The sequence below is a fragment of the Oncorhynchus keta genome, chromosome 7, assembly GCF_023373465.1.
Source record: "Oncorhynchus keta strain PuntledgeMale-10-30-2019 chromosome 7, Oket_V2, whole genome shotgun sequence".
NCBI classification, from domain to species: domain Eukaryota; kingdom Metazoa; phylum Chordata; class Actinopteri; order Salmoniformes; family Salmonidae; genus Oncorhynchus; species Oncorhynchus keta.
In genome coordinates, this window is record NC_068427.1 from 30,530,120 (window position 1) to 30,544,500 (window position 14,381).

Consider the following 14,381-nt stretch of genomic DNA (forward strand, 5'->3'; position numbering starts at 1 on the left):
AATGACGGCCTGGGAACAGTGGGTTAGAACGACAGATGTTAACTGCCTGTTCAGGGGCAGAACGACAGATTTGTACCATGTCAGCTCGGGGGTTTGAACTCGCAACCTTCCGGTTACTGGTCCAACGCTCTAACCACTAGGCTACGCTGCCGCCACTAGGCTACGCTGCCACCCCAAATAAGTGTAAGTAATATTCAACAGTGGGATCTTTAGGACCCAGCAAAGTGCCAGGCAGGAGCTCCAGTGCCTCAGGACCCAGTAGAACTCTAGCTGAGGTCAATAGGGTTCTGTCCATGTGGAATGAATGGGAGGGGGCTTAAAAACTTAGTCACATGGCTCATAGTTAGTCATATATCTGTAAGAGGTCAGAGAGAAGTCTCACCTGGTGTCCCAGGTCTGAACCAATCTCCGATTAGAATGAAATAATATACATCAGTACTTCTGACCTTAATAGCTACTACATAAAGAACACAAGAAAGGTAATTTTCTGGTTTCCTTTAATAATCATCAATACATTATGTACAAAGCCAGCCAAATAATACCCTACTGACCAAGGAAATCCTAAAATGTATTTTAAGTCATTAAAATAGCTAAAGATTACATCAGGTATTTAACAGAAAAACACCATAGAGAAATACTAGAAGTGACAAAACATTAAGAGTGGATCCTCCAAAGCCCTGATCAGTTTGTCTTCTCAATGGAGACACCTGGTCAGTCTGCCCATCACTACAAAAACAGCTGACCATCATATTACTGACGTCTGTGGGTGCGCGCACTGAGGGCAGTCCTAGCAGTTCACTCACAGGTTAAAATGTCACTAAAGGAACCGTGAGCTGGTAATTTAATCACTGAACACAAAAACTAAACACAAAAAGTTTAACATTAGAAAGAGTCGACAAAATTTGAAAGTGTGTTCCTTCTTTCATTTATCTTCAGTCATTGTCCAGACAGCTGTCTGACCAATGTGTAGAAGCTAGGAGTAAGCACACTGTACACTCTAATCTGTCCAATGGGTCGTCACTAGCTTCCATAGCCACTAAGTCATAATTATGGCTAAACCCCACGCATTTGTACAATTTCTTCTTCAAATTTGATTTGAAACATACTCCTAACTTTATGCCTAATCCTAAATGAAGACCAAAAAGCTAATTTTTGTAGCCAATTTTTACTTTGTAGCTTTGGAATCCAACCGTGGCTTTGGAAGCATGTGGAAACCCAGACAACTAGAGCATGATGGGAGGGAATGATTGTCCAGGGAAAAGGGGCTGGCAGTATCTGACACTGTTCCTTCTCTGTAACCACAACAACCCGCACTTCTGTCCGCCCGGTGATGTTTCCATGGGGAGCCTTTCGCCTCATGTGATCCGCCCAAAATAAAAGTTACTGCGGAATAAAGAGAAAAGTCTAAGTTAAAATGTCATCACTCTGCTCATTATGCATCTAATATGTGTGAATGTTGGATGAATGTTAGGATGAAGGATGGGAGTTCTTACACTGAGGAAGCTCTTGCCGCGTGGCTTCCTGTCCTCATCTTCGTCATCAGACACGTGTGGCTTCGCTATGGCCATCTCCTCTTTACTCGCCGCTATCATCTTACATTTCTAAACACATATACACACAGATTGATTTTAAAACAAAAACAAATCATTGTGATGTGAACAGTCAGTAGTACAATAGAACCCCAAAAAACAGTCTAGTCTTCTGTTTCTAACCTCAAATACCCAACTACATAAACCAAAGACTAGGAGTCTGAACTAAAGTTTAATGCTTGCTGTAATCCATATGGGGAGTCTACATAGACAATGCATTAAGTAGATCTTTGTTAAAACATACATTGCAAGTGAAGCCTCTTATAAGTCTTACCTCAGTGAGCTCCTTGATGCTGTATATGTTGGCCTGCTGAGTCACCTTCCTCTTCACTTCCTCTATGTGGTCCAGGTTAAGGGGGGGAAGGGTTGTTTGGGGAACCTGGCTAGGAGGGGGCTTGTTGGTGATGGTGGGGAGGGGGGCCATCTGGGGCTTGTTGGTGATAGTGGGGAGGGGGGCCATCTGGGGCATGTTTGACATCTGGGCCATGTTGGTGAGGGCTGCAGTCATGGTGGCAGCTGTCATACTGGCCATGGCAGCACTCATGGCCATATTGGACATATTGCCCATATTAGGCATATTCATATTGGGCATACTCATATTCATGTTGGGCATGTTCATGTTGGGCATGTTCATGTTGGGCATGTTCATGTTGGGCATGTTCATGTTGGGCATGTTCATGTTGGGCATGTTCATGTTGGGCATGTTCATGTTGGGCATGTGCATGTTGGGCATGTTGGACATGTGCATGTTGGGCATGTGCATGTTGGGCATGTGCATGTTGGGCATGTGCATGTTCATGTTGGGCATATTGGGCATGCCCATGCCGGGCATGTTGAGAGGCAACGGCAGGGGAAGAGGCAGATTCAGGGGAGTTGGGGCTGGGTTGGGCAGGGGCAGCTGGAGGATGGCCTTGGGTCTCAGACTCTCTGGGATGGGCACACCTGCCTTAGCACACATGGCTGCTGCATTGGCCTTCGCTATCTCCAGGAGCTGGTCTTTGTCTGGGAATAGAGAAAGGGGAGAGGAAAGAGAGAGGAGGGAACAGACATCTGTCAACAGCGGAATTTCAGACTACCTAATCTGTTGTAAAGGTTTCTAGAACAGCCACCATTAAACTGAGGGTACTAAACAATAACAGAACATTGGATAATATGCCCAGGGTTGGGTAGTAATGAATTACATGTAACTGGGATTACGTAATCTGATCAAATGAAGTAATTGAGCAACTCTGGTTAATTTTGAAAAGCATATACGGCTGATTTCTTTTGGGATGATGTTCTAATATCAAGAGGAAAATTTGATTAAAACTCGACGCTGTCATTTAGCACACCATCAAGACTTCTCACATGCTCTCAGAGTTTCTACTGATCGACCATCAAGGGTGGACAGCTTCTTTTGTGATTGAATTAATAGATAAGACTTCCAAAACATTTACAACTGGCCCAATCACACTCATCTGGACCCGTTTCCCAAACCCGGTCCTGGAGCCCCCCCCCCCGGGTGCACGTTTTGGTTTTTGCTCTAGCACATAGAAGGTGGGTGCATAAACCTATACATAAATTGTACTGTTATATAATGCCTTCAAAAAGGATATACAACTCAACTTTCTCCACATTTTGTTGTGTTACAAAGTACGATTAAAATTGATTTCATGGTCAATTTTTGTAAACAATCTACACAAAATACACTGAAAATTTGAACATTTGTAAAAAATTAAAATAAAATGTATGAAAAATAAAACACTAATGTTTCTTTATTAGGTAAGTATTCAACCCCCTGTGTCAATACATTTTAGAATCACCTTTGGCATAGATTAAAGCTGTGAGTCTTTCCGGGTAAGTCTAAGAGTTTTGCACACCTGGGTTGTAAAAAGTCTATTTAACCCATATGAACATCTTTGTAAAGCATTGGAAAACCTCCGTGGTCTTTGTGGTTGAATCTTTGTTTGAAATTTACTGCTCAACTCAGGGACCTTACAGATAATTGTATGAGTGTGATAAAAATACGAGGTAGTCAATCAAAAATCATGTTACACCCTATTGCACACAGAGGGAGTCCATGCAACTAGAGAACAACATGTTTCCTGAACGTATTTAGGTTGAATACTTATTGACTCAAGACATTTCAGCTTGTATTATTTGTTTAAGTAAAAAATTCTAAAAACATAATTCCACTTTGACATTAGGTGGTATTTGTGTGTAGGGCAGTGACTAAAAATCTAAATTGAATCCATTTTAAATTTAGGCTGTAACAACAAAATGTGGAAACAGTCAAGAAGTGTATATTTCTTAAGGGACTGCATATTATTTTATTTCACCTTTATTTAACCAGGTAGGCCAGTTGAGAACAAGTTCTCATATACAACTGCGACCTGGCCAATATAAAGCAAAGCAGTGCGACAAAAACAACAGAGTTACACATAAACAAACGTAGTCAATAACACAATAGAAAAATCTGTATACAGTGTGTGCAAATGTAGAAGATTACGATGATAAGGCAATAAATAGGCCATAGAGGCAAAATAATTACAATTTAGCATTAACACTGGCGTGACAGATGTGCAGATGATGATGTGCAAGTAGAGATACTGGGGTGCAAAAGAGCAAGATAAATAACAATATGGGAATGAGGTAGTTGGGTGGGCTATTTACAGATGGGTTGTGTACAGGTACAGTGTTGGCTTTGAGGATGACCAGTGAAATATACCTGCTGGAGCACGTGCTACAGGTGGGTGTTGCTATGGTGACCAGTGAGCTGAGATAAGGCAGGGTTTTACCTAGCAAAGACTTATAGATGACCTGGAGCCAGTGGGTTTAGCAACAAATATGTAGCGAGGGCCAGCCAAAGAGAGCATACGGGTCGCAGTGGTGGGTAGTATAATGCGCTTTGGTGGCAAAACGGATGGCACTGTGAGACTCCACCCAATTTGCTGAGTAGAGTGTTGGAGGCTATTTTGTAAATGACGTCGCTAGGATAGTCAGTTTTACAAAGGTATGTTTGGCAGCATGAGTGAAGGAGCCGATTCTCAACCTAATTTTTTCTGGAAGGAAAGTTCAGTCTAACCTAGGTATTTGTAGATGTCCACATACTCTAAATCGGAACCGTCCAGATTAGTGACGCTAGACGGGCAGGTGCGGGACGCAGTCGGTTGAAGAGCATGCATTTAGTTTTACTAGCATTTAAATGCAGTTGGAGGCCACGGAAGGAGTGCTGTGTGGCATTGAAGAGCCAGATGTATACAGAATGTTGTCGTCTGCGTAGAGGTGGATCACCAGCAGCAAGAGCGACATTGATATATACAGAGAGAGAAAAAATCAGCCTGAGAATAGAACCCTGTAGCACCCCCATAGAGACTGGCAGAGGTCGGAACAGGCCCTCCGATTTGACACACTGAATGGTCTGAGAGGTAGTTGGTGAAACAGGCAAGGCGGTCATTTGAGAAACCAGGGATATTGACTCTGCCGATAAGAATGTAGTGATTGACAGAGTCGAAAGCCTTGGCCAGGTCGATGAAGACACCAGCACAGACGGTCTTTCATCGATGGTGGTTATGATATCTATTTGGACCTTGAGCGTGGCTGAGGTACACCCATGACCAGCTCGGAATCAGATTGCATAGCGGAGAAGGTACGGTGGGATTCAAAATGGTCGGTGATCTGTTAACTTGGCTTTCGAAGATTTTAGAAAGGCAAGGCAGGGTGGATGTAGGTCTATAACAGTTTGGGTCTAGAGAGTCTCCCCCTTTGAAGAGGGGGATGACCGCGGCACCTTTCCAATCTTTGGGGATCTCAGACGATACGAAAGAGGGTGAACATACTAATAATAGGGGTTGAAACAAATTTTGGCAGATCATTTTAGAAAGAGAGGGTCCAGATTGTCTCGCCAAGCTCATTTTTAGGGATCCAGATTTTGCAGCTCTTTCAGAACATCAGCTGTCTGGATTTGGGTTAAGGAGAAGCAAGGGGGGCTTGGGCAAATTGCTGCAGGGGGTGCAAAGCTGTTGGCCGGGGTGGAGGTAGCCAGGTGGAAAGCATGGCCATCCGTAGAAAAATGCTTATTGAAATGATCGATTATCGTAGATTTATCAGTGGTGACAGTGTTTCTTAGCCTCAGTGCAGTGGACAGTTGGGAGGATGTGCTCTTACTCTCCATGGACTACAGTGTCAAACATTTTTGGAATTAGTGCTACAGGATGAAAAGTTGCATATCGCAGGGGCTATTCAATGCTAATGCAGAACGCCACAGGATGTTTTTGTGCTGGTCAAGGGCAGTCAAGTCTGGGGTGAACCAAGGGCTATATCTGTTCTTAGTTCTGCATTTTTTGAACGGGGCATGCTTATTTAAGATGGTGAGGAAAACACTTTAAAAGAATAACCAGGCATGTGATATTACTGCCCCAAAAGATTTAGACACAAAATAATAATAATAATAATAATAATAATATTTAAAAAAATATAGAATCTGGAACCCTATTTTGATATAAAATAATAATTTCCTAGTTGTCAAACCACACATCCATGACCATCACTGATTTAGGCAATACTTTATAAGACGATTGAAACAAACGTTTTACACGGAGTACTGTGACTATGCTCTTGCACATAAAATAGAACATGTGAATTACAGGTTTTTTAAGCCATGCTCCCACACTAGTTCCAATTTGGAAATAATCATGTTACTAAATGAAAAAAATGCTAGATTAGATTTTATAAAAATTTAACGTTTTAAAATATGTCTGGGTGCTATTTAAGCTGCATGGCGGTAAACACGGACGGTATCCAGACATTAAAATGGAATTCAACAATATAAAATATGTATTGAACTTATTAGAAAATTTATTAATTTGCCCAACAACAAATGATTACCCTGAAACAGTCTGAAACGGCACAGGAATGACTGTCTGTGTGTGTTGTGCTCGCATGTGTAGTCTACACTGTGTAGCCGTTAGCGATAATGCTAATGAGAGTCTACTGGTAAATTAAAAGCCGTTCCCAAAAACCTTCTCAATTAAATTTTAACAACAAAGTAGACAATACCTACCTGGCAGAATGATATTATTATTTGCATAAACAGAGTTACCATTTATTTAGCGCAACTCGACAATCACATGAGCTCTACAGAAACACTGCTAACCAAACAATGGTCTCTGGCTGGCGCACTTGCATAAAAGTGCTTCTACACCCACAATTTTTTATTTATTTTTTATATATTAATAAATAAATTAAAATCTAGTCTCCTGGTGTGGTTTAAGCATTGTTGTGAACTTAGAACATACAATTTCGATAATTATATTTTTTTTACAAAACAAACCTGAGAAAAACAAAAGGAATAATACTGAATTTTGGAAAATCCTGAAACAAAATCGGACAAAAAATGTAAACTATTTTATAGGGCCCTAAGTGTTAGAAGATAAAGTAAACCAAAAGTAATCAATGTAAATTGATTGTTACTATTTTGAGTAATCAAAGGATTACCTTACCGATTACTTTATTTTTCATGCAACTAATCACTAACCGATTACAAGTTTCAATTAATCCGCCAAACCCTGATTATATATAGGTGTAGTCTTACCCAGCTCAGTGAGACGAGGAGGGGTCTTGCTGGCACTGCGGCGGCCTCGAGATGTGGAACGGCGTTTGCGGAGGATGAGGATTGGCGAGTGGCTTGGTTCCCGTTTCCATCGATCGCGTCGGTCAAACGAGCGATTCCGCATGATGGGCCGACGCCGCCGCGACCCGGAGCGGGACCTTCTCCTCCGGCCTGGAGAACGAGACTTGGAGCGTTTGCTCCTGTCTGCAGACTTGGACCTCTTCCTTCTGGCTGGGGAGCGGGACTTAGAGCGCTTGGTCCTGACTCTGGACTTGGAACGTGACTTCCTGCGCCGTACCGGTGACTTAGATCGTGATCTCCTGCGCCGGGCCGGACTTCTGGACTTAGACCTCTTCTTCCGTCTGGTAGGCGGGGAGACAGACTTCCTTTTCCTGGCTGGGGACTTGGAACGTCTCCTTCTGGAGGCAGACTTGGACTGAGAGGGAGAGATGGACTTGGACCGGGAGCACCTCCATGAGGGAGAGGTAGACATCTTCCTACCAGCAGGTGATCGGGACTTCCTACTAGGAGACGCTGAAGTTGAGGACTGCCGTTGTTTTGAAAATGTCTTCTTAATGGGAGATTTAGAAGGTGAGGACCTGGAACGGCGATCAGCAGGAACAGTCTCTGGTGAAACAGACCTGGACGTTGCATGCTCATCCGGTTCTTCTTCAGATGAGCTTGTTGGGCTTCTTGCCACCTTTGGCTCTTCTTCTGCAGAGTCATGGTCTTCAGATGGAATCTCAGAGGTGCTCTCTTCAGCATGCCCAGCCATTGGCTTGCCCTGTGTGGTAGATCTGGAGGCAGCAGCCAAAGCGAGGGGCTTCCAGGGCTCTGCTGCAGCTACAGCTTCCCCAACAGGCTTAGTAGACGCTTCATTATTCACAGTCGTGTCTGTAGTATGCTTGTCAGCCATTTTTGGAGACTTTAGGTCCTTGGCAGTAGACCTGGATCTTGAGCGTTCTGGGGATACACTCTCAGATTGCCTGTCGCTTGAGACAGACTTGGATTTGTCGCTGGTGGGTGATTTTGACATTGAACGCTTGTTTATTTTCTGGGATTTGGATTTAGGAGTATGAGACTTGGACTGGTTACGCGGCGATAGTGATCGTGATGTTGATGGTTTACTGCGTCCTGGGGATCTGGACTTTGTCCTGCTCCGCTTCGGTGATCGAGAACATATTTTCTTAACTGGTGACCTGGATATCCTGCGGCTCCGGGAGCGGGACTTGTTGTCCTTGCCCCGTGGGGATTTGGACCTTGAACCTTTCCTGTTCCTCTTCAGGATCACAACGGAGCGGGAACGAGTCCGCCTACCTCTCCTGACCGGAGACCGGGACCGTCGTGTCCTTGGGGGGGACCTCTTTCTGCGAGACGGGGAGCTGCTCTGGGAATGCCGTCCTCTCCTCATTGACCTGGAGCGATGGAGCCGTCTAGATCTGGATCGTGAACGGCGAGTCTGCCTCACAGGCGAGCGGGACCATGGACGTCTACCTCGACGAGGGGGGGGGGTTCTGGTCCTCGACCTTCTGACACAGCCATGTGACCTGGACTCAGACCGCCGCCCTCGTCTGGGAGATGGAGACAGTTTGCGTCCTCTCCTAGGGGATTTAGACAGAGACTTGCGTCCTCTTCTAGGGGACAAAGGAGAGGACTTGCGCCCTCTCCTAGGGGACAGAGAAGAGGACAACTTGCGCCCTCTCCTAGGGGACAGAGAAGGGGACAACTTGCGCCCTCGTCTAGGGGACAGAGGAGACAACTTGCGCCCTCGTCTAGGGGACAGAGGAGACATCTTGCGCCCTCGTCTAGGGGACAGAGGAGACAACTTGCGCCCTCGTCTAGGGGACAGAGGAGACAACTTGCGCCCTCGTCTAGGGGACAGAGGAGACAACTTGCGCCCCCGTCTAGGGGACAGAGGAGACAACTTGCGCCCCCGTCTAGGGGACAGAGGAGACAACTTGCGCCCTCGTCTAGGGGACAGAGAAGGAGACTTGCGTCCTCTCCAGGGTGACAGAGGAGATGACTTGCGTCCTCTCCTGGGGGACAGAGGAGACATACGTCGTCTCTTAGGGGACAGAGAAGGGGACTTGCGTCCCCTCTTGGGAGACATGCGTCCTCTCCTGGGGGACAGAGATGGAGACATGCGTCCTCTCCTGGGGGACAGAGATGGGGACTTGCGTCCTCTCCTGGGGGACAGAGATGGGGACTTGCGTCCTCTCCTAGGGGACAGAGATGGGGACTTGCGTCCTCTCCTGGGGGACAGAGATGGGGACTTGCGTCCTCTCCTGGGGGACAGAGATGGGGACTTGCGTCTTCCTGGGGGACAGAGATGGGGACTTGCGTCTTGTCCTGGGGGACAGAGATGGGGACTTGCGTCTTGTCCTGGGGGACAAAGATGGGGACTTGCGTCTTGTCCTGGGGGACAGAGATGGGGACTTGCGTCTTGTCCTGGGGGACAGAGATGGGGACTTGCGTCTTGTCCTTTTGGGGGACTTGGACTGCTTCCTCTTGGGAGTCATGCTTTTTGAGCCAGATCGAGACCTGCCCCTGCCAGACACTGGCTGACTAGACAATCCCACGGGGCTTCGTGAACGACTGCGACTTGATCTGGACCGCTTAGGGCTGGGCGAACGACTAAGACTCGATCTAGCCATCTTAGTGTCTGTCAGCGACCCTGACCTTGACCTGGAGGGAGCCTGGTTCTTCACCTTTGACCTCTGCTCTGGGTTGGTTTCCTCCTTCTGGCCATCCTGCTTGGGGATGATGTCAGGAAGCTCCTGGGTGTGGCTGAAGCTCCCGTCGCTCCGTGGATCTTCCGGCTTTGTGACAGAGATGGTTTGGTTCTCCCTGTTAGCAGGGGAAACCTTCTCTTCTGTCTTTCCTCCTGTATCCGCGGACTCATTATCTGAGGGTTGACACATCACTTTCAGAGATTCCTCTTTTTGGGCCAAAGTGATGCATAGGGAGGGAACTCGCTCCTCTTGCCTGGCCTTAGACTGCATGGGAACAGCCTGCACTACCATGCCAGCTGGCTTCCCCTCAGACTCAGAATCTGTTCCTGACATAGATTCGCTCTCTGATAGAGAGTGTGAAGAAGAGTTCTTCTCCTGCTTTTCTTCCCCTTTTCTCCTCCTTTTTCTCTTCTTTTTCCCAGCATGTCTTTTGTGTTTTCTGGCTTTAGCGTCACCTTCTACCTCAGGTATAGCTGTGTGGACAGGTACACAAAAATCAATTTTTTTTTATTATTTTTTTTAAAATCACTTTGCATCGGTTTGTTTCCGACACCTGGCCCAAACTCCTTACCTGTGATCAAGTCCTTTGTTGCCTCCTCTTTCGTGTCTACTCCTGCATCGGAGGCCACTGGGCCAGCACTCCTCAAGCTAAAAACAGAAAATATATTAATTATAGCCGCAAATATAATGAATACTATAATCACAATTGTCCCAATGGTTGAGAGCCAAACAAACAAGAGCCTGTTGGATTTACATTTCTGCTGCTTTACCTCCTATATTCCAGTGTGGAAACCATCTAGAGGTGACCCTGTTCTGCCTAACACTTGGCTGCATTCAGTACATAAAAACGTAATAGAACGTTTAACTGAACAGAAACGATGCTGTACTGAAGTCAGTTAAAAAACAGGGATGGGCTGGGTTGTAGCTTCAAAATTCACCTTTCCCTTTAAACACATAAATCATTGCGCCAAGCCACACCCCGGCACACCCACCAAATGGAGCAAACGTATCAGAGTCTGTTCAAGAACATACAAAGTTTTGGGGAAATGTGTCGTTCAGTACAAGCCTTTCTGCAAAGTAGCAAATGTTCACGCAAACTGAACGCAGCCCTGGTCTGGTTGTAATGGGCAGAATCTAGCAGTTATGGTTCTCATGGGATGAGTCAAACCAAGTTCTGGTTCTAATGGGAGGAGCCTCACCCTGCTCTGGTTCTGATTGGCGGCTTTTCTACATCGGACTCTGGGGCCGACTCTGAGCTCGTCTCTCTCTCTCCCTTGCCACGTTTCTTCTTCTTCTTCTTGCTCTTGTGTTTTTTGTGCTTCTTGTTCTTCTTCTGCGGCGTCTCACTTCCTTCCTTTGCAGATGTTTCCTCCAGAGTGTGTTCTTGCTCTGCAGCCTCGTCCCCGCCTGCAAGGATTAATAAATTACATTCCTCATTTAAAGATTAGCCAACCATATTCTTTAGTCACAGATTAACCAATCACATTTCTTTGTTATGCTAGATTCGGAATATGGGGAGTTCACATGGACAACATGTGAAAGCAATTCCTAATGAAAGAGTGGCCAGGCAGAGGCATGGCAATCTCTGGTGTGTGTGTCATTGGCATATCATGATCTAGCCAATCCAGCATGAACTTCCAGCAACATAGCTAGTTTATGTTTGAGCCGATGGTCTATTGAAAGGATGGTAAAGAAACCTCCAACAAACCTTTACTTGCGCATACTTCCTTAATTCTCAATTTGGAAGTATGCTAATTGTCAAGAATACTCAGAAAAATATTGACTCCACAGAAAGAGGATATCTTCTTAATATGTTTCTGAATATTTCCTTGTTTTTCAGAGTTCCACCAGCAACCACAAACATCATTTTATAATTCACTGGTACCTTCCAAATGATCATTAATTAAGTATCGCCAAGTAAAGGTCAGCTGAAAATGTCTCAGTCCATGAATTTTCCAAATTTAGGTATAACCATCTACATGAGAATAACTATCCCTCACATTACAGGGATATTTCTGCAAATCATGATCACAAACCTGGCTGTGTGTCAACTGCACACTCCATTTTATCAGCTCTGTGGGGTGATTGATGGCCTAAAAATCGCTGGCCCCTGGCAGTCAGTCCACTGTTCCCTTGGCCCTCTGTCACTATTGGGAAAAACAAAGCAGTTACTCCAGGGCACTCAACAGTTTGTTTCTCGAATGTCAAGACAATACAGATTAATTACATGAAATACTAACGTTACCGTTAAAAAAAACTGCTATGAGTGTCCACAAGGTTACATTAAGTATAGGTACAGAACAAAAATAAAAACACTCTGCTGCAGCATTACATAACCAATGGCCCACTTACAGAGCCAGGCAACCGTTTTGTAATCGCCCATCTCAACTGGCAATAACACTTGATAGTTAACCAGGCAGATCACTGGCTACGATTTATCTTAGCTAACTACATAGCAACCAAAGTAGTTAAGTAACGTCAGATCGCTAGTGCTATCAAGTTAACTTCATATAGCTAACGTAGCTCGCTAATGCTTTCTAGTTATCAACGAGGGTCCAACAACAAGTTAGCTAGCTTTAGCTTAACTACTTTTAATAATTGTGTGAAAATTAAAATGCAATCTGGCTAGCCAATTCAGGTTAGCTAACAAAGACACGCCGTAATCAGCACCCGGCCTCACTCGACAAACGTTAGCCAGATTGCTAGCCGTCTATAGATCATTTGTCTTGATTAATCTGAAAAAATATATATATCTATAGACAACCAATAGTTGTTGTATAACACACATTTACACCGTTTTCTTACCTAGCTATGTCTCCAATGCCTTGAATTTAAATTATTAGATACTCCAGGAAAGCCTGTTGTATGGCAGTCGCCATCTTCCTAGGACGCCATGACAGTTTGGGGGACCCCGTAATCCCAGAATGCCCTGCTGGGCGGCAAATTGCGAGCGGAAATTATCTCCATGACAACTCAGAGGTGACAAGCCCTCTGCATTTAACATACAATTCTTTTTTTATTTTTATAAACACATCAGCTACTTAATCTTTATGTTTTTATATCAGAGGCATATAAAACAGGGGCCATAGAAATATAAACTTGACCTTTACACTTTAGCTTGAGACAAGTAGTACGTTTTTGGGGGGGGGTGTTAGTGCTATCACATATCCTTGGGCTTGGGACGTTCCTACCCTAAACGCTAACCCAAGACTTAACCCATACCCGAACCTTAACCCTTGTGTAACCATTTTACATTTCAACTTCAATTGGGGTCGAGTTCCAAGGAGCTCTGATAGCAAGGACCCAGCTTTGTAGTCCTAAAAAACTGAAATTTGTTACCTCTGGTTTATTCAGCCATTCCTATTAGGAAAATGAATGGAAAAATAGTAGAGTTTTGGAATAAATGCTGAGTATAAACTCTAAGGTTAATTTAGGTTGAGGAGATCTTATATGGTTTGTTAACATGAACTTTATGACAAATAAAGCCTTTATGTGTTTTTTAAAATTACATAAATTCTTCAAATTTCACAAAATGTGATGTTAGCTGATGAGATTTTCTCATATAACAATGAACTGTCCAATGAACCAGTTAGTGCCTACAAAAAGATGACATAACTATTGCTCTCTATTGCATTGGAGCAGGGGGCAGTGTAAAAACGATACAGTTCCCGTCAAAAACAAAATATTTAGTTAGTAGAGCAGAGACCCTACTGAGTATTCCACCCCCCTTTGGCTGGGAATGAAAGTACGTTTTTTTCTTTACTGCAACATTGGTTGGAGGCAATGGAAGGGGTGGGGCCTACACACAATACTGCATAAACTAGGCAAGTTTAAGAACCAATTCTTATTTACAATGAGAGCCTTCCCTGGCCAACACTGGGCCAATTGGGACTCCCAAACACAGCCAGGTATGATGCAGGTTGGATTTGAACCAGGGACTGCAGTGACAACTCTAGTGCTGAGATGCAGTGCCTTTGACCACTGCCTTACTCAGTGAGACAATAAATGTTCAACCCCTTTGTTATGGTAAGCCTAAATTCAGGAATTCAGGAGTAAAAATTCCCAAAATGAGTTGCATTGACTCAAACATGATTTTTAAAGGACTACCTCATCTCCCCACACATATAATTATCTGTAAGGTCCCTCAGTCGAGCAGTGAATTTCATACACCGATTCAATCACAAAGACCAATGCCTCGCAAAGAAGGGCACCTTTTGCTGGATGGGTAAACATTTAAAAAGCAGACATTGAATATCCATTTGAGCATGGTGAAGTTATTAATTACACTTTGAAAGGTGTATAAATACACCTAATACACCCAGTCACCAAAGATAAAGGTCTCCTTCCTAACTGTGAAACTGCTTAGGGATTTCACCAGTTCAAATCCCAGAGCTGACAAGGTACAAATCTGTCGTTCTGCCCCTGAACAGGCAGTTAACTCACTGTTCCTAGGCCGTCATTGAAAATAAG

General features: G+C 44.5%; 2 protein-coding genes across 2 annotated transcripts; both read right to left on the reverse strand.

Moving 5' to 3' along the window:
- Window positions 1–480: 480 nt before the first annotated feature.
- LOC127931121 (serine/arginine repetitive matrix protein 2-like) lies at window positions 481–9,469 on the reverse strand. The gene is made up of 4 exons (XM_052522569.1): window positions 7,162–9,469; window positions 1,864–2,591; window positions 1,494–1,601; window positions 481–1,383 (listed from the first exon to the last, which is right to left on the reverse strand). Exons 1-4 carry the CDS (start codon window positions 9,320–9,322, stop codon window positions 1,381–1,383), a joined length of 3,000 nt encoding a protein of 999 aa, XP_052378529.1. The 5' UTR covers window positions 9,323–9,469; the 3' UTR covers window positions 481–1,380.
- On the reverse strand, window positions 9,399–12,869 carry LOC118386280 (serine/arginine repetitive matrix protein 1-like). Its single transcript, XM_035773904.2, has 5 exons — window positions 12,717–12,869; window positions 11,948–12,058; window positions 11,111–11,318; window positions 10,483–10,559; window positions 9,399–10,384 (listed from the first exon to the last, which is right to left on the reverse strand). Exons 2-5 carry the CDS (start codon window positions 11,973–11,975, stop codon window positions 9,399–9,401), a joined length of 1,299 nt encoding a protein of 432 aa, XP_035629797.2. The 5' UTR covers window positions 11,976–12,058; window positions 12,717–12,869.
- Between the last annotated feature and the right edge of the window lie 1,512 nt (window positions 12,870–14,381).